At 43.8% G+C, this 18,504-nt stretch overlaps 1 protein-coding gene across 1 annotated transcript; it reads left to right on the top strand.

Annotated features, from left to right (window-relative positions):
* The first annotated feature begins 2,137 nt into the window (after nt 1-2,137).
* Nucleotides 2,138-12,967, top strand: LOC120035236 (zinc finger protein 239-like). Its single transcript, XM_038982026.1, has 2 exons — nt 2,138-2,165; nt 11,412-12,967. The coding sequence occupies exon 2, from the start codon at nt 11,591-11,593 to the stop codon at nt 12,341-12,343; it is 753 nt and encodes a 250-aa protein (XP_038837954.1). The 5' UTR covers nt 2,138-2,165; nt 11,412-11,590; the 3' UTR covers nt 12,344-12,967.
* Nucleotides 12,968-18,504: the final 5,537 nt, after the last annotated feature.

Here is an 18,504-nt window from a genome sequence, read left to right on the forward strand (position 1 = left end):
CAGGGTCTGTACAGCTGTAATTCAGACAACCAAACATTTCTCACCATCTCAGATATATATATCCCACTTAAGACACTCCACCTTCTCTCCAATCCTTACATCTTATGGTTCCACAGGAAGAGGGTAGTAAATCTTTATTAGTCCCTTCAGGGGATCTGACCACACCTCAACCCCTCCTTCTCCATAGATGTCCATCTGCCTCCCCAATAGCATTCCTCTGATCTCCTCCCGTCCTCAGCCACTCTGTCTTTCTACAGATCTCACTTCTTTTGGAGCAGTGGCTTCTTTCTTGCTGAGTGGCCTTTCAGGTTATGTCGATATAAGACTCGTTTTACTATGGATATAGATACTTTTGTACCCGTTTCCTCCAGCATCTTCACAAGGTCCTTTGCTGTTGTTCTGGGATTGATTTGCACTTTTCACACCAAAGTACATTAATCTCTAGAAGACAGAACTGATCTCCTTCCTGAGTGATATGATGGCTGCGTGGTCCCATGGTGTTTATACTTGCATACTGTTGTTTGTACAGATGAACGTGGTACCTTCAGGCGTTTGGAAATTGCTCCCAAGGATGAACCAGACTTGTGGAGGTCTACAATTTTTTTTCAAATTTTCCCATGATGTCAAGCAAAGAGGCACTGAGTTTGAAGGTAGGCCTTGAAATACATCCACAGGTAGACCTCCAATTTACTCAAATTATGTCAATTAGCCTATCAGAAGCTTCTAAAGCCATGACATCATTTTCTGGAATTTTCCAAGCTGTTTAAAGGCACAGTCAACTCAGTGTATGCAAACTTCTGACCCACTGGAATTGTGATACAGTGAATTATAAGTGAAAAAATCTGTCTATGAACAATTGTTGAAAAAATTACTTGTGTCATGCACAAAGTAGATGTCCTAACCGACTTGCCAAAACTATAGTTTGTTCATTATATACATCTACATGATGTATTGTTACACCATGTAGGAGCACTATAGACCTAGTCTGTTCATTATATACATCTACATGATGTATTGTTACACCATGTAGGAGCAGCATAGACCTAGTATGTTCATTATATACATCTACATGATGTATTGTTACACCATGCAGGAGCACTATAGACCTAGTCTGTTCATTATATACATCTACATGATGTATTGTTACACCATGTAGGAGCAGCATAGACCTAGTCTGTTCATTATATACATCTACATGATGTTTTGTTACACCATGTAGGAGCAGTATAGACCTAGTCTGTTCATTATATACATCTACATGATGTATTGTTACACCATGTAGGAGCAGTATAGACCTAGTCTGTTCATTATATACATCTACATGATGTATTGTTACACCATGAAGGAGCAGTATAGATATCTCTTCTTATTGTGATATTATCTGTTTGTTTGAGTTCCAAAATGTATATTATTGTTTTATTTTTTATTTAACTATGCAAGTCAGTTAAGAACAAATTCTTGTTTAACATTACTCTTTAATGAAATAAATGGGAAGTAAACTTTTAGTCTGAAAATAAAATGCATCGTATTTTCCTAAACTGCGTTACCCATTCTAGTCAGCAGATGGCGAATGACGTATTTCAGGCAATGCTGCCATTGTGACGTATAATCTAATGGACGGGAAGTTTCTTCAACAACCACAGCAGCGACCTCGGTAGCCTTGCTAGCCGACGTAGCAGGAAGATGTGAGCTCTTTATACGCTTTCGGTGATTAATTGCCACTGTTTTAAACACACGTCTGTCGTATCTACTAGTTACCCCTTTTAATAGCACATTTACGTTGGTGTTAGTCAGCTAGCTGTCTGGTTAAGGTAGCAGTAGCTATAGGTTAGTCGCTAATGCTAACTAGCTAACATCCCCGACAATGACTTCAAAAAGCTACCACCCCTCTGCTGAAGAGGAGGACTGCTGGACGGAGAGGAACGCTCTCGTGAAAGAGGAGAGGGAGGAGGAGGCTGTCACAGTTAAACAAGAAGTAAATGATGAGGCTGTTACAGTGAAAGAGGAGGGGGAAGATAAACAAGAGGGTGCCGTTTTTACAGTGAAAGAAGAGACGACTGTCACGGTGAAAGAGGAGGAAGACGTTTTTGGAGTGAAGGAGGAGGGGGAGATCACTGTCACATTGGAGGAGGAAGAAGAGCAAAATGGAGATCTGATTAACACCAGTGAGTACTGTCTTAAAAAAAGGGGCACAAACTCTGGAGTTGTTGAACTGATGCCCCTGAATATGTATTTCTGTTGAACTGATGTTATTTTAAAGGGTCATTCTCCTGAAGTTATGGGTGATTCCAGCGTTATGGACATTACATTTGCACGCAAAATCACAGACAAAATATAAATTCAATGTTTGATGTTTGTCTGTAATACCCCTTGGGCAGAGTATACCCAGGAAATCGAAATTCTAAATATTGGCATGTTGGAGAAATAAAACAAATAGAAGCTTTATGTTACATGAAATCGACAATCTTTTTGAGGAGAATTAACATATTAGCAAAAGTCTGGTCGATTATGTGGGAAGGTCAACTTGAGAAATGCACAAATTAAGTTAATTTCAAAATGAAACCACATAAATAATTATTCTTAAAGGGATACTTCGTGATTTTGGCAATGAGGCCCTTTATCTACTTTCCCAGAGTCAAATGAACTCGTGGCTATAATCTGTATGTCTCTGCGAGTAGTTTGAAGGAAGTTGCTAACCAGCAGGAATAAAATGACTGGAAGTCTATGGGTCTATGCTAGCCGATACCTATAGCACAATGACTGGAAGTCTATGGGTCTATGCTAGCAGATACCTATAGCACAATGACTGGAAGTCTATGGGTCTATGCTAGCAGATACCTATAGCACAATGACTGGAAGTCTATGGGTCTATGCTAGCAGATACCTATAGCAAAATGACTGGAGGTCTATGGGTCTATGCTAGCCGCTTCTTCTTGTTCTTAGCTGATGGGAATGGAACCCAGTGTGGTTGTCTGCTGCAATAGTCTATCCATGACAAGGATCGACCAGTTGTGCATTCTGAGATGCCGTTCTTTGTCGCCCGCCTATTAGCTTGCACGATTCTTGCCATTCTCCTTTGACCTCATCAACGAGGCAAGTCAGTTAGCAACAAACTCTTATTTACAATGACGGTCTACCGGAGAACAGTAGGTTAACTGACTTGTTCAGGTGCAGAATGACAGATTTTTACCTTATCATCTCGGGGATTCGATCTTGCAACCTTTCTGTTACTAGTCCAAGGCTCTAACCACTAGGCTACCTGCCGCCCACTAACACCTGGGTTACTAGTCCAACGCTCTAACCACGAGGCTACCTGCCGCCCACTAACACCTGGGTTACTAGTCCAACGCTCTAACCACTTGGCTACCTGCCGCCCTCTTACACCTGGGTTACTAGTCCAACGCTCTAACCACGAGGCTACCTGCCACCCTTTGACATCATCAACGAGCTCTTTTCGCCCACAAAGGACTGCCGCTGACTGGATTTTGTTTGTCACACCATTCTATTGTAAACCCTAGATGCTGTCATGCGTGAAAAACCCAGGAGGGCGGCTGTTTCTGAGACACTGGATCCGGGCTGTTTCTGAGACACTGGATCCGGCCCGCCTGGCACTGATGACCATACCTCGCTCAAAGTCTCTTAGGTCACTCGTTTTCCCATCCTAACGTTCAATCGAACAATAACTGAATTCATTGATGCCGGTCTGCCTGCTTTATATAGCAAGCCACGGCCACGTGACTCACTGTCTGTAGGAGCGATCCATTTTTGTGAACAAGGTGGTGTACCTAATAAACTGGCCAGTGACTGGATATAATAAAACACCCATAAATTAAATGTTTTTTTAATGTGATTTTTAGGCCATATAGCCCAGCCCTACCTATAATTATGCAAACCTAAGGTACTACTACTGAACATTCCAAATGTAAACACATGTGTTATGATAGATTTTAATCAAGAAATATTTAAGATCTGAATGTCTGTCCATCTGTAACATCCATAACGAAGGGCGTAATGTCCACAACGGAGGGCGTAGCGTCCATAACGGAGGGCGTAGCGTCCATAACGGAGGGCGTAGCGTCCATAACGGAGGGCGTAGCGTCCATAACGGAGGGCGTAGCGTCCATAACGGAGGGCGTAGCGTCCATAACGGAGGGCGTAGCGTCCATAACGGAGGGCGTAACGTCCATAACGGAGGGTGTAGCGTCCACAACGGAGGGTGTAGCGTCCACAACGGAGGGAGTAGCGTCCATAACGGAGGGCGTAGCGTCCATAACGGAGGGCGTAGCGTCCACAACGGAGGGCGTAGCGTCCACAACGGAGGGCGTAGCGTCCATAACGGAGGGCGTAGCGTCCATAACGGAGGGTGTAGCGTCCACAACGGAGGGTGTAGCGTCCACAACGGAGGGAGTAGCGTCCATAACGGAGGGCGTAGCGTCCATAACGGAGGGCGTAGCGTCCATAACGGAGGGCGTAGCGTCCACAACGGAGGGCGTAGCGTCCATAACGGAGGGCGTAGCGTCCATAACGGAGGGTGTAGCGTCCACAACGGAGGGTGTAGCGTCCATAACGGAGGGCGTAGCGTCCACAACGGAGGGCGTAGCGTCCACAACGGAGGGCGTAGCGTCCACAACGGAGGGCGTAGCGTCCACAACGGAGGGCGTAGCGTCCACAACGGAGGGCGTAGCGTCCACAACGGAGGGCGTAGCGTCCACAACGGAGGGCGTAGCGTCCACAACGGAGGGTGTGTTGTGTTTTTGGCATCATTAAACTGAAGATGAATCTTTATAAAAGATTCTCTGTAATTATTATTACATGATTAAACTACTTAATCATGTAACTGTAATTAACTAGGAAGTCGGGGCACCAAGGAAAATATTCAGATTACAAAGTTATAATTTTCCTAATATAACTTTCAGATATTTTAATATCTGATTAATTAGTCTTCTTATTAATGAATTATTCTTTACCTCACGTTAGTCTCATTCTGAACGTAGTAAATTGTTGGTTATCTGCACGAACCCTGTCTTCACTATGAGTCACCCATACATCAATTGTCTTAAATCATTTAATTACTAACTAAATAAATCACAGAAATGCATAAACAAACAGTAGATTATAGTTACAAGGAAATGATAGTGGATGTGCCCTAGTGGGCTAAACCGGTATCGCGGCTTGGTGGACAAAAGGGAAATGGGTGTCGACTGAGAAGACACTACAAAGTTGATAATTATAACAATTGAAATACTAATCCTTTGCACATGAACGCTCAACCATTCGGGAATAATTGCAATCAATATATATATTTACGCTCAGTGTGTCGTCCTGATCTTTGTTGGAAAGTTTGTTTCTGTTGGAGAGTTTGTCCGCCCTCTCTCTCTCTGCCGTGGTTAGAATGGATAGTTCAGAGTAACATTCAGCAATGTTGTTATAGGGTAGATGTTTCGGCGGTTGTCGGTCTTTGCGTTCAATGATACCGAATTCCTATCTGCAGACCAGTAATTAGTATCAAAGATTTGTTCTTATTCTGCCGGTTCGATAGTCTAAGAGTTTAACAATGTGGTATGGTTAAGAATTCAGCTAGAGAAATGCATGGTCTCTACTCAAACCGTAGCCCTCTGTGATGAGGTACTGGTCTGAAACCTTAGCCCTCTCGTGGTTATCGAGGTAAGCTGGTCTCAAGATAAATTCCCACGGTGGGTTTTTTATTCAGAACATAGAAAAGGGCTGTCCCATGACACCAGGTCATGTCTGTGCTCCTGGGGGCGTGCCAATGACTTAGTGAGACTTTAAACAGAAATACAATTCTCTCACATCAACATCATTACATAGCATCACATAATTTCACAAATAGTTTCATCTTTACTCATTAATTTTATACCACAATTAGATGCAAGCCTCACAACTGAGACTCTTGTATAAACAGGGTTATGGTAATGTGGCTGTATTGTCTCTCATGAGTTTCACAAAATTGTACCAAACGGACCAGTTCGTAGCTAGCCACCTCACAACCTTTTATACATTCTCCAGAACGGGAATATTGTTCAGTTCTCGAATTCTGTGAGGTGGAAGAAATTCATTTGTTCTCTCTATGAAAACTCACTCTCTCTCTATACTCTGGCCATGAGGAGAGAATCTCCTCCAGGAATTTATGACCTGCCTAACAGAGCCTGGTGTAGGGAGTATAGAGAGAGGGGGGGTGGTGCTTGCTGTACCCAAAGAGGGCAACGTCATGACAGGTGTAACGTCATGACAGGTGTAAAGTCCATAACGAAGGGTGTAACGTCCATAACGAAGGGTGTAACGTCCATAACGAAGGGTGTAACGTCCATAACGAAGGGTGTAACGTCCATAACGAAGGGTGTAACGTCCATAACGAAGGGTGTAACGTCCATAACGGTTGTTTTCCTCTCTGAATTAATAATGGAGATCACAATCTTAAAAAATGTATAGTTTTTGTGTTCAGCCAAGCCTTTCCTTCGAAATGGCTATCCATGTTATAACTAACACTGGGGGACAGCTGTGAGTGGAGAAACAAGCTCTGAGAGCTCTTTCAAATAGACATGAAATATGATTGACTGAAAAGCCTTTTTTGAGACTTTCCCTCCTACTCTGTAATGGCCAAAATACATGTAATTTCCGACTTAAACTTTTAAAATGAACCCTGAATTCTAAAATATATATATACCTTAAGGATAATTGTGAACGTGGCATTGTTTCAGTTAGGAAAATGTGGCGCCGGACAACGTGACCGTGAATATTTTTAACTTACTGGTCATTTGAGAAATTTTTCGGACCCATATGCATTGGGTGGTGTAACCAATTAGAGCGTCCACCCACGATGCTCAGAATGACAGAAATCATATTTAGATTAGGATTATGCAAATACAAATTAACAGAACATGCAACTCCTGTAATGAAGCAGCCAATAAAAGGTTATTTTCAAACATTTGCTAAAATGCAATTTGTGGGAAAACACCATTTTAAACAGCTCACCTGATGCTAGCGGTTCTAAATGTGACAGATATATTTTTTCATCTCCGTCAGGATTTTAGAAAGAGAGGGAAATCTAAAGATGCACGGGTTGCTAATATGACTAGGATGGTGCCTTTGGCTTCTGGACAACGAAAGACAGTAGAACAGGAGACAAATGCTGACCAATGAGAACCAATAAAATAGGCCTAATTGACCCCACGTATCTATTGTCGGATTTTGGCTCAGCTACTTTGAAGCAAAGTAAGACCGCCTTCATAATATGAAGTAAAAAGTTTGGGTTTCAAACAATTAGGTATATGTTTTCAAAATGCATACTGCCTCCAGCTCACATTGCAAGTCTGCCTACCGTTGGTTATGCAGTTAAATGGCGAATGGGAGGTGCACTTCAATTACCAGTTGAGAAATACAAATTGTAGATCTTTTTTTTTCTTCTTTTTTTTTAATATATATATATTTTTTTACATGTGATTGCATTTAGAATTGTTGCGCAGTGTCTGGGCTTATTAAATCAGATGGTTCACTCCAGCAGCAACAAGCTGGCAGTGTCTGGGCTTATTAAATCAGATGGTTCACTCCAGCAGCAACAAGCTGGCAGTGTCTGGGCTTATTAAAGCGGATGGTTCACTCCAGCAGCAACAAGCTGGCAGTGTCTGGGCTTATTAAATCAGATGGTTCACTCCAGCAGCAACAAGCTGGCAGTGTCTGGGCTTATTAAATCAGATGGTTCACTCCAGCAGCAACAAGCTGGCAGTGTCTGGGCTTATTAAAGCGGATGGTTCACTCCAGCAGCAACAAGCTGGCAGTGTCTGGGCTTATTAAATCAGATGGTTCACTCCAGCAGCAACAAGCTGGCAGTGTCTGGGCTTATTAAATCAGATGGTTCACTCCAGCAGCAACAAGCTGGCAGTGTCTGGGCTTATTAAAGCGGATGGTTCACTCCAGCAGCAACAAGCTGGCAGTGTCTGGGCTTATTAAAGCGGATGGTTCACTCCAGCAGCAACAAGCTGGCAGTGTCTGGGCTTATTAAACCAGATGGTTCACTCCAGCAGCAACAAGCTGGCAGTGTCTGGGCTTATTAAAGCAGATGGTTCACTCCAGCAGCAACAAGCTGTTTAAAGAGCTGAAGCAGGCTCTCAGGGGCAGCTCTGGTGCTGTCTGACAGGTGATATTCCGTTCATAGGCTCTGTAGGCTGTGTGTGATGAGATACTTGGTGCTGTCTGACAGGTGATATTCCGTTCATAGGCTCTGTAGGCTGTGTGTGATAAGATACTTGGTGCTGTCTGACAGGTGATATTCCGTTCATAGGCTCTGTAGGCTGTGTGTGATGAAATACTTGGTGCTGTCTGACAGGTGATATTCCGTTCATAGGCTCTGTAGGCTGTGTGTGATGAGATACTTGGTGCTGTCTGACAGGTGATATTCCGTTCATAGGCTCTGTAGGCTGTGTGTGATAAGATACTTGGTGCTGTCTGACAGGTGATATTCCGTTCATAGGCTCTGTATGCTGTGTGATGAGATACTTGGTGCTGTCTGACAGGTGATATTCCGTTCATAGGCTCTGTATGCTGTATGCTGTGTGTGATAAGATACTTGGTGCTGTCTGACAGGTGACATTCCGTTCATAGGCTCTGTAGGCTGTGTGTGATAAGATACTTGGTGCTGTCTGACAGGTGATATTCCGTTCATAGGCTCTGTATGCTGTGTGATAAGATACTTGGTGCTGTCTGACAGGTGATATTCCGTTCATAGGCTCTGTATGATGAGATACTTGGTGCTGTCTGACAGGTGATATTCCGTTCATAGGCTCTGTATGCTGTGTGATGAGATACTTGGTGCTGTCTGACAGGTGATATTCCGTTCATAGGCTCTGTATGCTGTGTGATGAGGTACTTGGTGCTGTCTGACAGGTGATATTCCGTTCATAGGCTCTGTATGCTGTGTGATGAGGTACTTGGTGCTGTCTGACAGGTGATATTCCGTTCATAGGCTCTGTATGCTGTGTGATGAGGTACTTGGTGCTGTCTGACAGGTGATATTCCGTTCATAGGCTCTGTATGCTGTATGCTGTGTGTGATAAGATACTTGGTGCTGTCTGACAGGTGACATTCCGTTCATAGGCTCTGTAGGCTGTGTGATGAGATACTTGGTGCTGTCTGACAGGTGACATTCCGTTCATAGGCTCTGTAGGCTGTGTGTGATAAGATACTTGGTGCTGTCTGACAGATGATATTCCGTTCATAGGCTCTGTATGCTGTGTGATGAGATACTTGGTGCTGTCTGACAGGTGACATTCCGTTCATAGGCTCTGTATGCTGTGTGATGAGATACTTGGTGACTAAAGAAAATACACACACTGTAATTTCATTCCGCTAAATGATGCACGTGTACCTATAGACTGACAGGTTGAATGCATTAACAGTGACAGGTATGTCCATGAATTAATGAAAGCATTATTTTGCTATGTTTAAAAAAAAAATACATGTATAACGTTCAATTTGGCTGGCGGCAATTATATTTATTACCTCGAGTCTGCGACTGTTTTGGAGTGAGCGCTTATGGCTATTTCTCCACCTCCAGTGCCATTCAAAAGCAAAGGGAAGGGTCCTTTTTAAATAGACCATCCTAAAGAGGAAGAGTATTGGTTAAGAGTTTGGGCTTGGTTTCAATGATTTAGCCATGGCTAAAAAAGCATGACCTGGTGAAAATAAGTAAGTTGTGGGTGGAAATATGTATCAGAGAGAAACAGAGAGAGTGCAACTGAAAATAGTACAAACGCTTGGTTTTAAGGTGATGACAGACAACACAGTAAACTCAGAGGGGCAACATAGAATCGCTCACAACTGCCACTTGTCAATATTCCAAAATTCTAAACCTATTCGTGACCATTTTGTATCCGGCTGCCTGTTTTGTAAAATTGTTCACAATGAAACACTGCCAGACAGACTCTCACTCTGGTAATAGATATAGTGAGAAAGTTGTAAATAACTAAATGGGTCTGACGCCAGTGACTTGATAAGCTGATTGTGGCATGGCTGCTCAATGTGTCTACCTACTTTCTAGCTTCATTTACAAACAACATTGGAATTTAGCTAGCTAGCAAGGCACTGATAAACAGCAAATTTAGCTAGCTAGCAAGGCACTGATAAACAGCGAATTTAGCTAGCTAGCAAGGCACTGATAAACAGCGAATTTAGCTAGCTAGCAAGGCACTGATAAACAGCGAATTTAGCTAGCTAGCAAGGCACTGATAAACAGCGAATTTAGCTAGCTAGCAAGGCACTGATAAACAGCGAATTTAGCTAGCTAGCAAGGCACTGATAAACAGCGAATTTAGCTAGTTAGCAAGGCACTGATAAACAGCGAATTTAGCTAGCTAGAAAGGCACTGATAAACAGCGAATTTAGCTAGCTAGAAAGGCACTGATAAACAGCGAATTTAGCTAGCTAGCAAGGCACTGATAAACAGTGAATTTAGCTAGCTAGCAAGGCACTGATAAACAGTGAATTTAGCTAGCTAGCAAGGCACTGATAAACAGTGAATTTAGCTAGCTAGCAAGGCACTGATAAACAGCGAATTTAGCTAGCTAGCAAGGCACTGATAAACAGCGTGTAGCAGCTTGTGCTCTATTAACAGTAGTTTGACAGCTTGCTGGTGATGTTATAAACGTGTTCTCAGAAATCAGTCCGCATACTTACTGTATGCACTGCACTGACTAGTTTTCCATGTACATTTTTTAACATGAGAAATACTGCACCAAACACCTTGGCTGGATGTAAAATTACGTGACGAAGACCTTAGCAAAAACATCAAAATGAATGACAGATTTCTTGATCTATCTTAGATTCATTCTGACTAGCCTATTTTGAGGAAGTGGTCGTGGCTATCTTGTTGCTATGGTGAATTTGGAGCAACAAACAACAGTAACTGCCAGGGTATGATTTGCAACATAACACTCCCACATTGAAACCACACCCCCAACCACATCCCCAAGACCCAAATCAAATTTTTTTATAATGAGCACCAGAAAACACATGTGGAATCGCTGCGCTCAGTCCTCCTTTAAAGCTACAACGAGTGTGGGGGGAGGAAGGGGGCTTACTTTTCTAGATGAGACTTGGTTTCCAGCTGTTGTACTGCTTGTATTTGTCCTAGTGATTAACTTGGCCTCAGGTTATTGAGGGATCTGATATTCAACCTCACAGGAATACAGTTTTATCATGTGGAGGTTTCATTCAGGGCCGTATTCATTTGTGCACACTGTAGCAAAATGTTTTGCAATGGAAAGCAGAAACGAGCATTTCTTATTGGACAAGTTCCGCTAGTCGTCCCTTTCCATCTCGGCCTGTTTGCTTCCGTTTAGTTTCTAGTGAATACAATCCTGATCTCTCTGTTAAAATAAACACTCTGTCTTTGCCAGGAGAGAGACCAGACTCAGAGGAACCAGAGACGTCTGAACCAGCAAGACGACACCACTGCTCCCAGTGTGGAAAAAGTTTTACCCAATTACGGACACTGAAGGTGCATGGAAGAATACACACTGGAGAGAGGCCCTACCAATGTTCCCAATGTGGAAAGAGTTTTGCCCTGTTAGAGAGCATGAAAATACATAATAGAATACACACAGGAGAGAAGCCTTACCAATGCTCCCAGTGTGTAAAGAGATTTTCACAGTTAAGTTGCCTGAAATCACATGAGATAATACACACAGGAGATAAGCCTCACAAATGCCCTCAATGTGGTAATACTTTTAAGCGGTTAAGTAACCTGAAGGACCATAAGAGAGTACACACAGGGGAAAAGCCTTACCACTGTATCCATTGTGAAGAGAGTTTTAGCTGGTCAAGGCAACTGAAAGCGCATGAGAGAACACACACCGGAGAGAAGCCCTACCAATGTTCCCAGTGTGGAAAGAGTTTTACCCAGCTAGGGAGCCTGAAAATACATAATAGAATACACACAGGAGAAAAGCCTTACCAATGCTCCCAGTGTGGAAAGAGATGTAAACGGTTAAGTTGCCTGAAATCACATGAGATAATACACACAGGAGATAAGCCTCATAAATGCCCTCTATGTGGTAATACTTTTAAGCGGCTAAGTAACCTGAAGGAACATGAAAGAGTACACACAGGGGAAAAGCCTTACCACTGTTTCCAATGTGAAAAGAATTTCAGCACATTAAGGCAACTGAAAGAGCATGAGAGAACACACACCGGAGAGAAGCCCTACCAATGTTCCCAGTGTGGAAGGCGTTTTAACCGCTTAAGTAACCTGAAATCACATGAGTGGACACACAGGAGAAAAGCCACATCACTGATCTGTGTGGAAATAGTACCTCATCAGGCTTCCTGAAGATTCATGAGCAAAGACACACGAGAAAAGCCTTTCCACTGCTCCCAGTGTGAAATGACATTTACCTGGTTAAGGCAACTGAAATCACATGAAAGAATCCACACGAGAGAGAAATGTTATGAATGCTCTCAGTGTAGAAAGATATTTACCCAGTTTAGGCACCTGAAAGACCGAGGTTACCCTCTCAGCGGAGAAGCCTTACCTATGCTCCCAGTGTGGAGAGCGATATTTCACATACTTACAATTCATGACGTAACACACACATTGCTCCCACACTTGTCTCATCTTTTACTGAAAATTGGTGCTTTGTGGTTTTGTTTATGCCCTTATTTCCATATGAAATCAAATTGGAGAAAACCTACTCAAAAATACATTTGTATGTTTTATGTTTTAAAATCCCAAGATATGAATTGAATATGGAGTGTGTCTGTTTTTATGTAGATTATGTACACACTGTGATTAAATAGTCTTTTTTTTTTTACTCTGACACTGTTTTTTGTGGGGGGTTTTAATCAAGTGTTATATGTTGTTAATCGAGTGATATGTTGTTAAGCGTGATCTGTTGTTTACATATGTGATGGATATTTATCTTAGAGAATGTGGCATTAAAGCCCCCATTCAGTCTTTGTGTGTATTTTTTTTATATTTCTCCAAAAGGTATTTTTAATATTCCATTTTCCTGAGAGAGACAAAGAACTTTGGGACTTGTAGGGACAGCTGAGGACTTCGGTCCCTCTTCTCTGTTTCTGGATCAGGTCTTGTAGGGACAGCTCAGGACCTCGTTCCCTCTTCTCTGTTTCTGGATCAGGTCTTGTAGGGACAGCTCAGGACTTCGTTCCCTCTTCTATCCCTCTTCTCTGTTTCTGGATCAGGTCTTGTAGGGACAGCTCAGGACCTCGTTCCCTCTTCTATCCCTCTTCTTTGTTTCTGGATCAGGTCTTGTAGGGACAGCTCAGGACTTCGTTATCTCTTCTATCCCTCTTCTCTGTTTCTGGATCAGGTCTTGTAGGGACAGCTCAGGACTTCGTTCCCTCTTCTCTGTTTCTGGGTCAGGTCTTGTAGGGACAGCTCAGGACTTCGTTATCTCTTCTATCCCTCTTCTCTGTTTCTGGATCAGGTCTTGTAGGTACAGCTCAGGACTTCGTTCCCTCTTCTCTGTTTCTGGATCAGGTCTTGTAGGGACAGCTCAGGACTTCGTTATCTCTTCTATCCCTCTTCTCTGTTTCTGGATCAGGTCTTGTAGGTACAGCTCAGGACTTCGTTCCCTCTTCTCTGTTTCTGGATCAGGTCTTGTAGGTACAGCTCAGGACTTTGTTCCGTCTTCTCTCTTTCTGGATCAGGTCTTGTAGGTACAGCTCAGGGCTTTGTTCCGTCTTCTCTGTTTCCAGATCAGGTTTGGGGTTGGACAAGGGTGAGGGGCATTGTAGTTCACGGTTTCTTGTTGTCTTTGGCTTGACTTCATGAAAACAAACTATTTGGTTTAAAAGATGCAAAGAAGAAAATACAAATAAAGAGGGGGTAGGATTGGATACAGGATATGAACCTGGTTTAGGGGTAGGATTGGATACAGGATATGAACCTGGTTTAGGGGGTAGGGTTGGATACAGGATATGAACCTGGTTTAGGGGGTAGGGTTGGATACAGGATATGAACCTGGTTTAGGGGTAGGGTTGGGTACAGGATATGAACCTGGTTTAGGGGGTAGGGTTGGATACAGGATATGAACCTGGTTTAGGGTTGGGTACAGGATATGAACCTGGTTTAGGGATAAGGTTGGATACAGGATATGAACCTGGTTTAGGGGGTAGGGTTGGATACAGGATATGAACCTGGTTTAGCGGTAGGGTTGGGTACAGGATATGAACCTGGTTTAGGGGTAGGGTTTGATACAGGATATGAACCTGGTTTAGGGGGTAGGGTTGGATACAGGATATGAACCTGGTTTAGGGGTAGGGTTTGATACAGGATATGAACCTGGTTTGGGGGTAGGGTTGGATACAGGATATGAACCTGGTTTAGGGGTAGGGTTGGGTACAGGATATGAACCTGGTTTAGGGGGTAGGGTTGGATACAGGATATGAACCTGGTTTAGGGGGTAGGGTTGGATACAGGATATGAACCTGGTTTAGGGGTAGGGTTGGGTACAGGATATGAACCTGGTTTAGGGGGTAGGGTTGGATACAGGATATGAACCTGGTTTAGGGGTAGGGTTTGATACAGGATATGAACCTGGTTTAGGGGTAGGGTTGGATACAAATCACATTTTATTAGGGGTAGGGCTGGATACAGGATATGAACCCGGTTTAGGGGTACGGTTGGTTACAAATCAAATGTTTTTTGTCACATGTGCCAAATACAACAGGTATTTCTGTGAAGTGAAGTGCTTACTTACAAGCCCTTAAACGACAATGCAGTTTTAAGAAAATACCTTTTAAAGAGATAAGAAATATCTTTAAGAAATACCTTTTAAGAGATAAGAATAACAAATAATTAAAAAGCAGCAGTAAATAACAAATGTGGGGCTATTTACTGGGGGTACTGGTACAGAGTCAATGTGTGGGGGCAGGTAATTGAGGTAATATGTACATGTAGGTAGAGTTATTAAAGTGACTATGCATAGATAATAACAGAGAGTAACAGCAGCAAAGAAGAGGGGGGGGGGGAGAAATGCAAATAGTCTGGGTAGCTATTTGATTAGCTGTTCAGGAGGCTTATGGCTTGGGGGTAGAAGCTGTTTAGAAGCCTCTTGGACCTAGACTTGGCGCTCCGGTACCGCTTGCCGTGCGATAGCAGAGAGAACAGTCTATGACTAGGGTGGCTGGGGTCTTCGACAATTTTTAGAGCCTTCCTCTGACACCGCCTGGTATAGAGGTCCTGGATGGCAGGAAGCTTGGCCCCAGTGATGTACTGGGCCGTACGCACTACCCTCTATAGTGCCTTGCGGTCGGAGGCCGAGCAGTTGCCATACCAGGCAGTGGTGCAACCCGTCAGGATGCCATTGATGGTGCAGCTGTAAAACCTTTTGAGGATCTGAGGACCCATGCCAAATCTATTCAGTCTCCTGAGGGGGAATAGGTTTTGTCGTGCCCACTTCACGACTGTCTTGGTGTGCTTGGACCATGTTAGTTTGTTGGTGATGTGGACGCCAAGGAACTTGAAGCTCTCAACCTGCTCCACTACAGCCCCGTCGATGAGAATGGGGGCGTGCTCGGTCCTCCTTTTCCTGTAGTCGACAATCATCTCCTTTGTCTTGATCACGTTGAGTGAGAAGTTGTTGTCCTGGCACCACACGGTCAGGTCTCTGACCTCCTCCCTATAGGATGTCTCATTGTTTTCGGTGATCAGGCCTACCACTTTTGTGTCATCAGCAAACTTAATGATGGTGTTGGAGTTGTGCCTGGCCGTGCAGTCATGAGTGAACAGGGAGTACAGGAGGGGACTGAGCACGCACCCCTGAGGGGCCCCCATGTTGAGGATCAGCATGGTGGATGTGTTGTTACCTACCTTTACCACCTGGGGGCGGCCCGTCAGGAAGTCCAGGATCCAGTTGCAGAGGGAGGTGTTTAGTCCCAGGGTCCCTTAGTAATGAGCTTTGAGGGCACAATGGTGTTGAACGCTGAGCTGTAGTCAATGAATAGCAATCTCACGTAGGTGTTCCTTTTGTCCAGGTGGGAAAGGGCAGTGTGAAGTGCAATAGAGATTGCATCATCTGTGGATCTGTTGGTGCGGTATGCAAATTGGAGTGGGTCTAGGGTTTCTGCGATAATGGTGTTGATGTGAGCCATGACCAGCCTTTCAAAGCATTTCATGGCTACAGACGTGAGTGCTATGGGTCGGTAGTCATTTAGGCAGGTTACCTTAGTGTTCTTGAGCACAGGGACTATGGTGGTCTGCTTGAAACATGTTGGTATTACAGGGAGAGGTTGAAAATGTCAGTGAAGACACTTGCCAGTTGGTCAGCGCATGCTCGTAGTACACATCCTGGTAATCTGTCTGGCCCAACGGCCTTGTGAATGTTGACCTGTTTAAAGGTCGTACATCGGCTGAGCAGAGCGTGATCAGACAATCGTCCGGAACAGCTGATGCTCTCATGCATGTTTCAGTGTTACTTGCCTAGAAGCGAGCATAGAAATTATTTAGCTCGTCTGGTAGGCTCGTGTCGCTGGGCAGCTCTCGGCTTCCCTTTGTAGTCTGTAATAGTTTGCAAGCCCTGCCACATCCGACGAGCATCAGAGACGGTGTAGTACGATTCGATCTTAGTTCTGTATTGACGCTTTGCCTGTTTGATGGTTCGTCAGAGGGCATAGTGGGATTTCTTATAAGCTTCCGAGTTAGAGTCCTGCTCCCTTTAGCTCAGTGTGAATGTTGCCTGTAATCCATGGCTTCTGTTTGGGGTATGTACGTACAGTCACTGTGGGGACGACGTCCTCGATGCACTCATTGATAAAGCCAGTGACTGATGTAGTGTACTGCTCAATGCCATTGGAAGAATCCCGGAATATATTCCAGTCTGTGCCAGCAAAACAGTCCTGTAGTTTAGCATCTGCTTCATCTGACCACTTTCTTATTGACCGAGTCACTGGTGCTTCCTGCTTTAACTTTTGCTTGTAAGCAGGAATCAGGAGGATAGAGTTATGGTCACATTTGCCAAATGGAGGGCGAGGGAGAGCTTTGTACGCGTCTCTGTGTGTGGAATATAGGTGGTCTAGAATATTTTCCCTCTGGTTGCACATTTAACGTGCTGATAGAAATTAGGTAAAACTGATTTAAGTTTCCCTGCATTAAAGTCCCTGGCCCCTCGGAGCGCCGCCTCTGGATGAGCGTTTTCTTGTTTGCTTATGGCGGAGTACAGCTCATTGAGTGCGGTTTTAGTGCCAGCCTCGGTCTGTGGTGGTATGTAGACAGCTACAAAAAATACAGATGAAAACTCTCTAGGTAGATAGTGTGGTCTACAGCTTATCATAAGATACTCTACCTCAGGTGAGCAGAACCTTGAGACTTCCTTAGATATCGAGCACCAGCTATTGTTTACAAATATATAGGCCCCCGCCCCGTGTCTTACCAGAGGCTGCTGTTCTGTCCTGTCCTGCCGATAGAGTGTATAACCCATCAGTTGTATGTTCTTAATGTCGTCGTTCAGCCACGTCTCGGTGAAACATCAGAATTTGTAGATTTTTATGTCATGTTGGTAGGATATACGTGCTTTCAGTTTGTCCCATTTCTTTTCCAGTGATTGAACGTTAGCTAGCAGGCTGGAAGGCAAGGGCAGATTAGCCACTAATCGCCTGATCCTCACAAGGCACCCTGATCTCTTTCCGCGAAACCTCGGTTTCCTTTTCCAGCAAATCACAGGGATCTGGGCCTGGCCGGGTGTCTGTAGTAGTATATCCCTCCCATCCGACTCATTGAAGAAGAACTCTTATTCCAATTTGAGGTGAGTAATCACAAGTTCTGATGTCCAGAAGCTCTTTTCAGTCATAGGATCATAGGCCATAAGAAGCTCTTTTCGGTTACAGGATATGAACCCATTTTAGTGTAAGGGTTTAGGGGTAGGTTTGGGTACAGGATTTGAAATAAGTTTAGGGGTAGGGTTGGTTACAGGATATGAACCCAGTTTAGTGCAAGGGTTTAGGGGTAGGTTTGGGTACAGGATTTGAAATAAGTTTAGGGGTAGGGTTGGTTACAGGATATGAACCCAGTTTAGTGCAAGGGTTTAGCGGTAGGGTTGGGTACAGTATTTGAAATAAGTTTAGGGGTAGGGTTGGTTACAGGATATGAACCCAGTTTAGTGCAAGGGTTTAGCGGTAGGGTTGAGTACAGTATTTGCACCTAGTTTAGGGGTAGGGTGGCGAGGGGGTCTGGGGTAGTGCTTTGTGGTTGTGAATAAGTAGTTGGATGAGTGGTTGTTGTTGTAATGAGATGTTTTTCTTTGTTCAACAGGAGCAGAGAAGGTTACGCACAGGTCAGGTCCTTTCCAGAACAGGTAAGTATTGGTTGAGGTTTTTAAAAGGCCATTCCAGGTAAGTATATGTTTTAAAAGGCCATTCCAGGTAAGTATATGTTTTAAAAGGCCATTCCAGGTAAGTATATGTTTTAAAAGCCATTCATGTTTTTAAAAGTTAATTCCAGGTAAGTACACATGTTTAAAATGCCAGCATATC

The sequence above is a fragment of the Salvelinus namaycush genome, unplaced genomic scaffold (assembly GCF_016432855.1).
Source record: "Salvelinus namaycush isolate Seneca unplaced genomic scaffold, SaNama_1.0 Scaffold10, whole genome shotgun sequence".
Classification (NCBI taxonomy): Eukaryota; Metazoa; Chordata; class Actinopteri; order Salmoniformes; family Salmonidae; genus Salvelinus; species Salvelinus namaycush.